We start from the raw sequence: 12783 nt of genomic DNA on the forward strand, positions 1-12783 counted from the left end.
TCATGCCATCTCTACTATGAACTTAAAAAAAACCACGATATTTTTCAGCTGAACTGCGCTAAAATGATTCAATTTTCATTATTTCACAGTGGAAAATTGAAATACCCCCTTGGCTTTTAATAGGTTAATCGTTCTCCGTCAAGGATTGGAAACCATATTCCTCGATTTTGATATTCCGCTGAATATTACTGGTTAGATAGACCATTTAGCCATGCCCACATAATTATATCCGATTAATTAAACTATTCTGGACTTGACTGGCTTATTTTAGACACTTGCTTTATTTGCATTTTGCGTGAAAAGAGGTTTTAGCGAAATAAGACAAACAAAAAACAAGTTGCGAAATAGGTCAATCAAAACAAACGAAAAAGGAAATTCGTTCATATTGCTCAATTTTGATATTCCATTAAATAATGCTGACTAACTAAATCTCTCAGCAATGCCCGCATAGTTTTATCCCAGTGATAAATAAATTTTCTAAAAGATTCGATGGTTTTTAATCCTTGCTTTTATTGTATTTACTGTAAAAAAAGGTATAAGCCAAAAAGTTCAACAAAAAAAGAGTCGCTATATTGCGTGTAAGCCGTAGTATAGGCCTTTGTATACCCTATTTTGTTATTTTTATATGAAAGTATAAATATTGATATGAAGATAAAACGTAACTAATAAAGACCTTTTCTCAAATTTACATTTTTTAGACATATTCATGTACATATATGATGAGTGATGAGTATATGATCTCGTCCCTGATACCTATTCTTGGTCTCTGCAAGAAGACAATAAGCTTTCAAATATCGTTGAAATATTGAAAATAATATTAAAATATATTGAAAATAAATTGTTTTCGCCTGGGATGACAAACATATTCACAATTCTATAACATCCATTTCCCCCAGGGTATGTGTTCATGGAATGGGACTCAGATTCTACCCGATTCATATAAATACCAAAATATACGGTCTCATTTGAAATATATACCGGAAAATACTGACGAATTCAAGTTCTAAATATCGATGCTGTTGTTGATTATAAAATTATTGTTATCGATGATGTTATCGATTATTTTGTAATTAATAATTTGGTGCTGCCAGACCGCTGGAAAACGGTAATGCGCGCTGTCAGACCGATGGATTTGTGTGTTGGCGGGAAATTTGAAATGTCGCCACGAGTATTTTATGTTTTTTTCTATTTTCACAAAAATTTGTAATGCAACACAAAGCTGTTGTATGTATGTGAGGAGGGCAAACATAAAATAATGAAATAATGACTTAACCATCACCACATACCTTTCTTGATAGATTCTCAAAATAACTCTAACTGGTGTTTTAATCGATTTGAAATCGCAGATTTAATAACATATCGCCGCGTGAAAACTATGACAATAACCATCAGCGGTGGTCTTGAACTTTTGCTCGGCTATCAATACGCCCATAAATGTGTAGGCAGCCCAACCGCTTAACCCCCTTTGCGCGGCGGTTCGATTGGGACGACAGACGACTCGCAAGCGCACATTAAAATATAGAGAAGCAGAGAACAATTCCATTGTAATTATGCCCCACAGCCCCACAGCTGAGGTAAATTGATTGATGTAAACGCGAATGGGAACGCACACGATTACATTACCGGAGGGAGGGACGGTCGGACCGGCGGACACACTCGATCTATAGTGTCTGTCGTGTAAGGTTTGCCTGGGAAAATGAATAGTAAAAACAAACACTTTTCGGCTGCGATGGCGATGTCTATCAGAATGTAACTCTCCAATTTGTTTGCGTATCAAATTTTGTATGAGAAACATCTTGAATGTATTTCGCAGATGCATAGATACATTCTCGTCGGCTGACAATGAGCATGAGCCCCACCGATTGAAAGTCGAGGTCATCCAGTGGCGGCGGTCGGCGCTTGGCACTTGGTTGGTGGTTGTCTTGGCAAGCGAAATGCCAAATGCAAGCCAATCCACGATCTATCCAATATGGCTATATCTGTGTCAAAACCACCACCAATTCGGCTGGCCAGGGGCTTAGAAGGAAACCTGAAACTGGTCGCGTTGACCCTGAAGCCAGATGCCTGCATCGCCATTCGGTTCTTTAACTAAATTTTAATTGCACTGCCACCAAATTGAGGCTGCACTTGACCATTGGTAGTGACACAGTGTCTAGGTCTGGGTCCGAGCGATAGTTTGGCCAGAACATGCTGCCAAGGCGCCAAGCAATCATGGCCAATGCCATTGGGAAAGTGCTCGGACCACAACCATTGGTGGGGGGGTGTGGAGTGGAGTGGTGGGGAGGAAGGTAGTTATGGCAGAGTTTTGTTGCGTGAGAGAGAGATTGTACTCTAATTGCCGGCCGTGTGATTGCGAAGACAAGACATGCCGCAAGTGCGTCACATAAAGACCATCTAATAGCTAATTGTTTGCCCCATGTCTGACCCCTTGTGCAACTTCCTTTCCCATGAGACGTGCTGAAGCCCAAATGGATAGTACTCCGCGCTTAAGAGATCAAGTAGATCTCCACTCTCTAGACTCTATGCGGAAATGAACTTGACCTTATCGACGGACCCAGACCGCTAGCTGGCCAAAGCCAAATGCGAGCTAATCAATTCAGCAACAACAACAACAGCCCAAGCAGCGGAAAATACGAGTTGCGCGGCCATAATTTGTGAGTCAAATAGTGGGGCGGCTAATGATAATAAACGAACGGAACAGTAACAAAAGCCAAGCGCCAGCCAACCCAAGGAACAAAATAACGAAAAAGTTAAAATCTACAACTTTTATTTTACTGCAGTCTTTGGCCGAAGGCTTCGGAAGACTTCTTCCGCACGTAGTCCGAGATTTCCAGATCAAGTTCAAGCTCCAAGCTTTGAGAGCTGCTCTTCTGCCGATACAGAGAACTATACGACTATGTAGAAGCAATGAACTGAAACATAGTTTGCTTTGACCCATTGAACTGCTTAAAAACCACCTTAAACATAAGCAGAGGTTTTTGACTGGAGTATTGAAATGCATTGTTAATGTCGGGACGGCGCGAACGCCATTCCCGGCTACCAAAAATTACACGCACGAGTTATTCACATTAGGAATAATCGCAGAGGTCAACTCAGCCGAAGTGCAATGGCCAAGTCTCGCCCCGGAGGAACACGCCTTGGTGATCACGGTTAACCTCTACGCCAGGTAAGTATGCTTTACTCCGCTCCGCTCAGGGATGCTCTTAAAGTGCTGGCCAGAACCAGTTGGGAATTATAGTGCACATGAAGGCAGCACTTTCACAGTGCATGTTTGATATGTGTTTGTGTGTGTGTGAGTGCTGCACCCGGGGGTGGCATTGAATGAGAAAAACTCTTGAAGGGAACTGATTTGAGAACTGCCTTGGGAAATCTAATCGTATCTAAGTATGAGATATATATTCGAAAACTAATATTCTATTATTCTTGATTGAAAAATGTCGCTGTCCTCAACTTCGACAGTAAATTCCTTAAGCTTCTTTGTCTCCATCTGAAATTGTTTATTCTCAAGTTCAAGAGGAGTATTTTCTGGAATTTTGTTTCCCCAAAAATATTCCAAGAGCGGAAGAAGTGGAAACGGTCTTCGTGATAAATGAATAAAAGCCACCACCATGTGGCCTTGATCTTGAAATTTAAGAAGGTAGAGGCTGCCCTCCATATAACATGATTCCAACATCTCTACCGGTTATTAGCATATTCGTGTGAGTTGCAAATCGCCATTGATCGAATGCACGTAGGCACATTAACATAATCCAAGAAGGGAAAACACACACACCGTATTAAAAATAAAAGGCCCATTTACCTTACATATAATTATGTTATGTTATGGACAGAGGGGGAAGATTCCACTATGGTTAAATGGCTAAGATTGACGACATTTGACTGCGCAGGGGCTTCCCCCGAAGCCTGAGTTGTGTCGCTTTTGTCTGACTCTGCATGTAGTATGGTAGAATATGGTGGCTGGCATGCTGGAAGTACCAAGAATTAGACGATAAAATTGTTAAATGAAAACAGAAGTGGACGACGCGTCGTCTCGAACAGCGCATGACTCGGCAATTTCGGGCAATCCGCTTTTTCTTCAACGAAGCTGTTAATTCTTCTATAATTAAAGAACGAGTCGCTGTGGTCCAACAGCTACTTCGACATCTACTTCCTAGATTCGGACTCAGACTCAGCCACAGACAACGGAGTTTAATTCGACTGTGTTTGTGTGTGTTGTGTGTCTCTTTGGAGGTTTCGTAATCACTTCTTTTCTACGTTTCTGATTTACAGATGAGGCCCCCGAAATGGTGAATGTAACATGAATGTATTGGTCGGTGTTTATCGCAGTTTAGATTCTGGTAGAATGCTGGAAATTGGCTGGGACTGTGGTCCCTGACCTTTGGGTGGATGGGATCTCTTTCTCAGCTTGTTATGATAATTTTGTATCCAACTTTCAGATACCTACCACGATTCCCCCATTTCTTTGAGTCCGGTTCTATAATTTATTTCGGGTGCTAGTCTAACAATATCTATTAAAATATTCTCTTCGATGGGATTATGTCACACGGCAAGCCTGGCAAACCCTGGAGCAGCCTGGAGCGGTGGAATAAACCTACTGTTTAGATTATATATTGGCAAGGTTCTGTCGGCATCTGATATTTCAGATCTTAAGGGGCGCGGGCGCACATGTTAGGAACAGGTTCGGCGTCTTACAGAGCAGACACAAAACGAAACCTAAAACGCAAATAACGATATTAAATTAATCTTAACTAAGAACCCCAAAAGAAGTCACGCTGGTTTCAGCCGCAGCACGAGTTCGACGTGTGACGACGGCCATTGAAATAGCTCACAAGGAAGCTTCTCCTTGGCCTTGGGTTACATAAAACATATTTCGATCTCAATGCCAGTTAATTACATGAGAATCTTCAAGTCCACGAGCCAGAGCCCAGTGCCAGCGCAGCGGTTGGTAAAATGATTTTGAAATTCTTTAAATGAACCCCCACTTGAACTAAACGGAGCTCCCATTTTGAAGTGTCTACTAGCGGACATGACAATGCGTTTGAGACAGTGTTTTAATTGCACTCACATACTGAATTGTGTATCTTTAGTTAATGGTCTATCATAGAATCGAACGGCCTTATCCCAATTGCTGTCCAAGGCCACATCTGGGCAGAACCTGGAGCTGTCAATGGTCTATCAGCAATTAATTTCATAGACGGAGATAGATCTTGGCGACTTCTGTTTTTGGTTTTCGAACCCAAGGGCAAGTCATCAAAGTGCAAAAAATACAACGGGGAAAATGTACGTCATATATGAAATATTACACTGAAAATAGTGGGTCCTAAAATGATATATTGGGGACTGGCATTCTGCCCAAAGAGCTGTACATAAACAGAGATTCTATAAGTTCTCGATCGAATAGATTTAATTTTTAGATCGTCACTATTTCTCTCTGTGGAACCCTCGACTGCAACTATTTGTAGGTCTCATAAACAGCAAAAGGCCCAGTCATCTAGGCAACAATGAGAGTGACAGACAGATAGACAGACAGCCGGGTGCAAGGTAGTGCTTTTGGCTACCTTTTTGGCGCCTCCGGCACTGCCATCTCGCGGTCTCTACTACCTTTTCGCGATCGAGCACCGCACCACACCACTGTCGAGCAAACGGAGATACTCTCCTCACACACAGATACAGCCACAAACACAAATGCAGACACAGACACAGGTACAGATAGAGCTGCGACCCGAAGCTGAGCTTGCGCCGAGAGCTCGAAACCCGAAACGCTTGGCCCGAAATTTTTAGCACTTCTTTTTAAATTTTTGTGCAATCTCGGATTTTTGGTTAGTTGTCTATTGGAGTTCGCAGCGCTTATACCCAACAAAATTTGATTGGGTTCGCCGGATCCGGTTCGATCTGCATACGTATACGTGCGACAGGGACATGCATGCCCCGGGCATTACAAAGTGAAACACACTCAAAACGATAATAAACACTATTCCAATTTCCGAATTGCAATCTGGCATAAACGATGTCCTCAAAAGTGATTAGTTCTTTGATGGCCGAGAGCATTCTGCTCACGAAAATGGCCCAAGTGATTTCGGGCTACTCCCCCATAACGATCTTCCTGCTGGCGTCCATCGCCCTCTTCCTGGTGGTGTACAACAAGCGCAGGTCCCGCCTGGTGAAGCACATAGAAAAGATCCCGGGCCCAGCCGCCATGCCCTTCCTGGGCAATGCCATCGAAATGAATGTGGATCACGATGGTGAGTACGAGTTCTAGAGTTCTCAGACGCCCATTTAAAGCATACTCAGTGATTGCTCCAGTTAGTGATATTGACCCTGGTCATTGATACACCTATGCCTATACCCGTACCAAGGGGTGTATGATTGGTTGGACAAACATTGAGCCGAGCAGTCGAGCAGCCGAGGAGGTGCTAATTTTTGCTGATCAACTAGCTCCCAACGAGCCAGGCGACAGATCTTCGATGGATCGATCTGTGGATTGGATTCCAGTGTTAATGAACTTTGCTTATGTTTTGGAATAGGAGATTCACTTTCATCGCGGAAGATAGTCCCCATAAACCCAGTCGCTAATTGATTTATAGAACAGCCTCGACAAACATTTTGAAATGCAACAAAACCAGTCCTTTTACAAATTTTTATTGTAATAAGCAGGTGATTTGTGTGCTTTGTTGTCTTTCTTTTTTGTGCTATTTTGTGTTTTTTGTTTTTGTTGAAACACATAATTTAATTAACATATTTGTCGCTGTTTTTGCGGGGTTTGCCTCATCTTCGATTGGGGCCAAAGATAAGCCCAGAGCTGCATTCGAGCGTGGAACCCACACGAGCTGTTTAGTCTAATGAATTTCGATTAGGGAAAAGTTCTGGCTGCTGGTGGAAGGCATTCACCCTTGTCCCAAAACGGAAGCCAACAGAAGAGTCAACAAACAATCTAATAAAATATGTCATTGGAAACCTCAGACGGAGCTGAGCAGAGGTTAATTGGACACTAAACTTAACTTCAGATGAATTATAGAATTAAAACAGGAACAATGAAAAGTTATCACACAAAGTAGCGTAAATAAATGCCTTTGATCTTCATATACGACCGGACTTTAAAGTCGGTCAGGACTTTCCCTTACGCGTAATATTTCAAATGTAATTTGACTGGAGTTTTCACACGCTCTTTATATGGAATTAAACAATTACCAAATCTGAGAGAGAACGGAGAGAGTCTGCGAAGACTAGTAAGAAATATCAGTGGCGAGAAGCGTGGCATAACAAGCCAAACAAATGCTTACTTGAAGAGCGATAAAAATAGCCATAAACCGTAAGAGGCAGACCCAGACCCAGACCCGGCTCAAACTTAGTTTGCGACTGAGACTGAGACTGAGGCTGGGGCTGGGGCGGGGGCTCACAAAAAGGTCCAAGCGTATAACGTACTGGCACGGCTGTTTTGATAATTTTTTCGTCACAGTCTCGGCAGGAAAGGGAATCGGGGTTAGTGCACTAACGGGCACGTGGGGCGTGAGAGCTCCGGCACGGCCCGGACTCTAGTGACCATGAAATTCCGTAACGGATTCTGACGTCAGTGTATGCACAGAAATTAATTCCCAAATCATCACCAAAGCCCTGCTAATCAATCGGCGATATAAGTTCCTATAGCATTGGTGTTCGAGCTTAAGGGAATTCAATCTTCGGCTTGTTCCCTGGCCACTACAAGCGGACAATGGGCCTCTGGGCGAACCGAAGCGGACTTGATCTTGACACTGAATCGTAGAAGAACTCTGCAGTTCTCCATCCATCGATCGATTGATGTATGATTAATTCGCACGCCTCAGATCCGCTGTCCGGCTTTTGCAACGCCGAAAACAAAGCAAATTAACATAAATTTAAATGCGGAAGCAGCCTCCAAGAGATACAAATTTTTGTAGCCAAACTATTGGACCGCTGCAGCGGGGCTTTGAGCGGATTGTTACTCATTCGATGAAATGCTCTAAGCCCTGACTGGATTCGATTCGATTCGATTCACTTCCGTTTTGTTCTTTGTCTTTGGCTTTCAAGAGATTCATGCTTGAAGATCTCTTGTACCCCGAAATCAGGTTTTCGGTTAATCTTGAGGGTTCTTATGGGCTCTTGGCATCTTCCGTTTTCACTGCCCAATTAGCATTTACTCGTACCAATGTAAAAAGTTTCATTGAATGTTTAGCAGTGTTTCGACCAAGTGATAATCAAGTTAGATCTTTTAATGAGAACATTAGAACTGGTTCGTCAAAACCAGTCTAGTAGTCCTATACTTTTATGAGTGTCATCTTCAAGGCACAAGAGCCGAATAGTCAGAAGATTTGCTCAAATGCTTGCTAAATAAAAGATTATTTTGCAGTCAAGGCAATCAAGGAGGACCAGCTGGTCTACAGTTTATGGAGCGATTAGCAACCTTTGAAGAGGTTTTATTAATATTTTTTTTATTATAAATTAATCTAAGAACGTCTCTGCAATTACGAGACTTTTGTTAAATGATAAACATGAAATATGACGTTGCAGCAAATGGCTGAGCGAACGAACAGCTGCCCAAGGTCAAATGGTTCTTGATCATGCATGTTTCTCTTGGATTGCTCGCCGCTGCTGAAGAGCCAAGAAACTCGGCAACAACTCGGAGTGTGTCTGGCGTGGAGTGGAGCTATGTGTAGTGCTTCCCAAGGCTTCGACTGGTTTCCAGTTCTAACGCTTAAGAACATTCGCTGGCTCTCGGGTCACGGCTGGCTGTGGGTGTTCTGCATTGCGGGTGGGTGCGGCATTGGGTGGTACTTGCGATCGCCATCGCCATCGCCATCGCCGTCTGGTAACTGCTTTTTAATGTGCACTGCCAATGTCAGCCGAGCTAGAGCCAGCTACCAAAATTATGCCAGACATAAATTATTTCAAATTGCCAAAGCAATTTTACGCACAAAACTACCGCAGCAGGCAGGTGACAGGCAATACAGGTACAATATGAAATCAAAATCAAAATTAAAATGATAATGAAGAGACCCCAAGACCCATACACCCATGGAGACAGAGGCTGCTGTGCCGGCATAGAGGCACTGGCTCTGGCTCTGGCTCTGACTCTGTGAAATGTGCTTTGTTTTGGAGAGTACGAAATTTGCTACCCATTTTCGCTACCCCATTGCCTTTGCGTTTGCCTTCCATGCAAACTTCCGACATCATAACTAGTATGTCGGCGTCATCATCAAGTTTGCTTTTTGGGTGTTTTTTGGGGGTTACATAAAGTCATTATTAGAGATCGCTGAATGGCCACGCATGGGATAGGTGTAGGTCCCCCCGGTGTTTGCCTGTGTGCGAGAGAGTGTTTCATCTTTTTAATTAATGCAACACATATGGACTCCAAGACATACATACACATACATACATATGCAAACAATCACACAGTCAGAGACAGAGAGGTGAACCTGCCCTCGCTCTGCTCTGCTTTCTGGGCATTTGGGTATTTTCTTAGAAAATAACTGCAGCGACCTTGATTGTCCCCCAAAGAGGGGGCGGGGGGCTCTAATTGCTGCCATAAATTATGTTCTCACACAAATTTGTCAAAAGCGTTACGACTTGAGCTTGTTAACCGGTTTCGAACCGCACACCAATCCAATTCCCTTTCAGAGCTCTTCAACCGCGTCATCGGCATGCAGAAGCTGTGGGGCACGCGCCTCGGCATCAATCGCGTCTGGCAGGGCACCTCGCCCCGGGTGCTGCTCTTCGAGCCCGAAACGGTGGAGCCCATCCTGAACAGCCAGAAGTTTGTGAACAAGAGCCACGACTACGACTATCTGCATCCCTGGCTGGGCACCGGCCTCCTGACCAGCACCGACCGCAAATGGCATTCCCGCAGGAAGGTAAGGGCTTGGGCCGAGTGTCCGGGAGACTTCTGGAGTAACTCTGTGCTGTTTGTTGTTGCAGATTCTCACGCCTGCTTTCCACTTCAAAATCTTGGACGACTTTGTGGATGTTTTCAACGAGCAGAGCGCCGTGCTGGCCCGCAAGCTAGCCGTCGAGGTGGGCAGCGAGGCGTTCAACCTGTTTCCCTACGTCACGCTCTGCACCTTGGACATTGTTTGTGGTGAGTGTCAATATCGGGTAGCCCCATGACCCATGCCCCATGCCCCATCTCCACCGACCATAGACCATAGACCATAGACCATATATGTACCATAGACCATAGACCGTTGCTAATTGCGTCACTCGTCTTATTTCAGAGACCGCCATGGGTCGCAGAATCTATGCCCAGAGCGACAGCGAGTCGGAGTACGTGAAGGCAGTCTACGGGTAAGCGACTCAGCACATAGCATCATAATGACCAGAAAAGAGTATGGAATTGCGCGAGGGGTTCGGGTGTGGTGTGTGCAACTCTTCCTCATCTGCCGAAAGTTATCAACGCCCCGCCCTGGCAGCAGTTTAATATCGAGAGCTGTCATGCCAGCTGTCAGACAAAGACACACCCCCCAGATACACATGTCCTCCCATTGCCCATCCTTCGGTCGGGCAGGAGCAGGAGCAGGAGTTGAAGTACAGCCATGTGGAAAATATGCGAGATTAAGATGTCAATGCGATGCTTGAAGTGCTCTGATGCTGATAACAGACAACTCCTGCTTCTGCTTCTGCTGCTGCTGCTGCTCCTGCCACGCCTCATGAAGCACACACCCAAGACCCACACTTGACTAACTTTCAATTTAACGCAACACTTTTCCAATCCCAATCCCCATTCCAATATCCATCCGAATCCCCCTTAGGATTGGCTCGATTGTGCAGAGTCGCCAGTCGAAGATCTGGCTGCAGAGCGACCTCATCTTCCGGCTGACGGACGACTACAAGCTCCACCAGAGCTACATCAACACGCTGCACGGATTCTCGAACATGGTGATTAGGGAGCGCAAGTCCGAGTTGGCCCTCCTGCAGGACAACAACAACAATAACAACAACACCCCCGATGCCTACGATGATGTTGGAAAGAAGAAGCGTCTGGCCTTCTTGGACCTGCTGATCGATGCCTCCAAAGATGGAACCGTTCTGACCAATGTAAGTGAAGCTGGAATAGCCACTCTAAGTCACTCTAAGCCACTCTTATACCCTGTCTGTTTGCCACTCCGCAGGAGGACATTCGGGAGGAGGTGGACACCTTCATGTTCGAGGGACATGACACCACATCGGCGGCCATTTCGTGGACCCTGTTCCTGCTAGGCTGCCATCCGGAGTACCAGGAGCAGGTCGCGGAGGAGCTCGACTCCATTTTCGGAAACGACAAGGAGACCCCCGCCACCATGAAGAACCTCATGGACATGCGCTATCTGGAGTGCTGCATCAAGGACTCCCTGAGACTCTTCCCCAGTGTGCCCATGATGGCTCGCATGGTGGGTGAGGATGTGAATATCGGTAAGACATAGGAATGATCTGACTCTCCAACTGAGTTCTCGATCACTGAAGTTGCCGCTTCCTCCGTTTCCAGGTGGCAAGCTTGTACCTGCCGGCACCCAGGCCATCATCATGACATACGCCCTGCACCGCAATCCACGGGTCTTTCCCAAGCCTGAACAGTTCAATCCGGACAACTTTTTGCCCGAGAACTGTGCAGGCCGCCACCCCTTCGCGTACATCCCCTTTAGCGCCGGACCTCGCAACTGCATTGGCCAAAAGTTCGCCATTCTGGAGGAGAAGGCCGTCATCTCCACGGTGCTGCGCAAGTACAAGATCGAGGCCGTGGATCGTCGCGAGGATCTCACCCTGCTGGGTGAGCTCATCCTTCGGCCCAAGGACGGGCTCCGTGTCAAGATCACGCCGCGCGATTAAGGGGCAGCTATCCAAAGTATATAACGTGTAAATATTTAGAGATACCATAATGTTAGGGACTAGTTTATGTTAAACTAAACGATTAATTATAAATGGGGTATGCCCTTGTCTCACTCTGTAATCTATTCAAAGTAGGGCTAAGAATAAAACTCAGTGATTGAATATTGATTTATGGTCTATGCTGATTTATCCGAATTATCCCAACTAAGAGCTAAGTTTATTTGAACTTCAAACAATTTAAGAAAGAGTGAAATAGACGTTGACTTGAGCTCGATTTACATTGTAAGCAAACCAATTGGATTGAAAGAGGTATTCCCCCTCTGGAAATGGCAGGACCTGCGTAAAGTGCCGATTGACAAAGCTCACAGGAAGCTTATCCACCAAGAGGTCATGCTGGGAATAAAAAGGTTGGAATTAAAAGGAAATTGAAATACGATTAGTAGTTGTAAACTCACATCGAAGGGACAGGACTGATTCATATTTGAATGGTCGCTGAACAAACCGTGAAAGAAAACAAACACTGGGTTCGATTTTGGATTTTTCAATACCTTGCAGGCATCCACAGTGATATTGTAGAGGAACGGCTTATAGCCACTGAATCGCTTGAGCAATGCAAAGTTCACCTATAAACGATAGCATCTATACACAAAAATGACTTACACAAAAATGTCTTACAAACATACTTTCACTTTTGTGATGGGAACTTTATACAAATTGACTTTCAGGGACAAGTATTTGTAGCTCCGATTCACCGACTTCAGATAGCAATACTCAAAATCATCGAATTCCTTATCCAGTGAAGTGCATTTGACGTTCGTAAACTCCACTTTAGAGGCGGTCTAGAATATCGTTAATTGTTCATAAAATCTTTAGTAAGGATGTAAAGGATACAATACGCACCTCTCTGACTAGATATAGGAACAACATGAGTTCAACAAGAAGAATGTACGTGGAGCTCATTTTTCTCAGACA

At 44.6% G+C, this 12783-nt stretch overlaps 2 protein-coding genes and 1 non-coding gene across 3 annotated transcripts; 1 reads left to right on the plus strand and 2 right to left on the minus strand.

Annotated features, from left to right (window-relative positions):
- Positions 1 to 3008: 3008 nt before the first annotated feature.
- On the minus strand, positions 3009 to 3174 carry LOC6896685 (U1 spliceosomal RNA). Its single transcript, XR_053339.2, has one exon. It is a non-coding gene; the product is annotated as a U1 spliceosomal RNA (small nuclear RNA).
- Positions 3175 to 5805: 2631 nt separating this feature from the next.
- Positions 5806 to 11979, plus strand: Cyp4c3 (Cytochrome P450 4c3). The gene is made up of 7 exons (XM_001357550.3): positions 5806 to 6242; positions 9631 to 9863; positions 9928 to 10087; positions 10224 to 10293; positions 10758 to 11043; positions 11118 to 11397; positions 11471 to 11979. The coding sequence occupies exons 1-7, from the start codon at positions 6008 to 6010 to the stop codon at positions 11809 to 11811; spliced, it is 1605 nt and encodes a 534-aa protein (XP_001357587.2). The 5' UTR covers positions 5806 to 6007; the 3' UTR covers positions 11812 to 11979.
- Positions 11980 to 11987: 8 nt separating this feature from the next.
- LOC6896684 (uncharacterized) lies at positions 11988 to 12771 on the minus strand. Its single transcript, XM_002136863.4, has 4 exons — positions 12712 to 12771; positions 12495 to 12650; positions 12267 to 12434; positions 11988 to 12204 (listed from the first exon to the last, which is right to left on the minus strand). The coding sequence occupies exons 1-4, from the start codon at positions 12769 to 12771 to the stop codon at positions 12049 to 12051; spliced, it is 540 nt and encodes a 179-aa protein (XP_002136899.2). The 3' UTR covers positions 11988 to 12048.
- Between the last annotated feature and the right edge of the window lie 12 nt (positions 12772 to 12783).

The sequence above is a fragment of the Drosophila pseudoobscura genome, chromosome 2, assembly GCF_009870125.1.
Source record: "Drosophila pseudoobscura strain MV-25-SWS-2005 chromosome 2, UCI_Dpse_MV25, whole genome shotgun sequence".
Taxonomy (NCBI): domain Eukaryota; kingdom Metazoa; phylum Arthropoda; class Insecta; order Diptera; family Drosophilidae; genus Drosophila; species Drosophila pseudoobscura.

Bases quoted from the DNA above. Each gene is read 5' to 3' on its own strand.
- LOC6896684 (XM_002136863.4), bottom strand. From the start codon at position 12,771: ATGAGCTCCACGTACATTCTTCTTGTTGAACTCATGTTGTTCCTATAT. The intron at 12,651-12,711 runs GTGCGTATTGTA...ACGATATTCTAG, and splicing joins TCCTATATCTAGTCAGAGAG to ACCGCCTCTAAAGTGGAGTT. The intron at 12,205-12,266 runs GTGAGTTTACAA...TTTTATTCCCAG, and splicing joins ATCAGTCCTGTCCCTTCGAT to CATGACCTCTTGGTGGATAA.
- Cyp4c3 (XM_001357550.3), top strand. From the start codon at position 6,008: ATGTCCTCAAAAGTGATTAGTTCTTTGATGGCCGAGAGCATTCTGCTC. The intron at 9,864-9,927 runs GTAAGGGCTTGG...TTGTTGTTGCAG, and splicing joins AATGGCATTCCCGCAGGAAG to ATTCTCACGCCTGCTTTCCA. The intron at 10,294-10,757 runs GTAAGCGACTCA...AATCCCCCTTAG, and splicing joins TACGTGAAGGCAGTCTACGG to GATTGGCTCGATTGTGCAGA.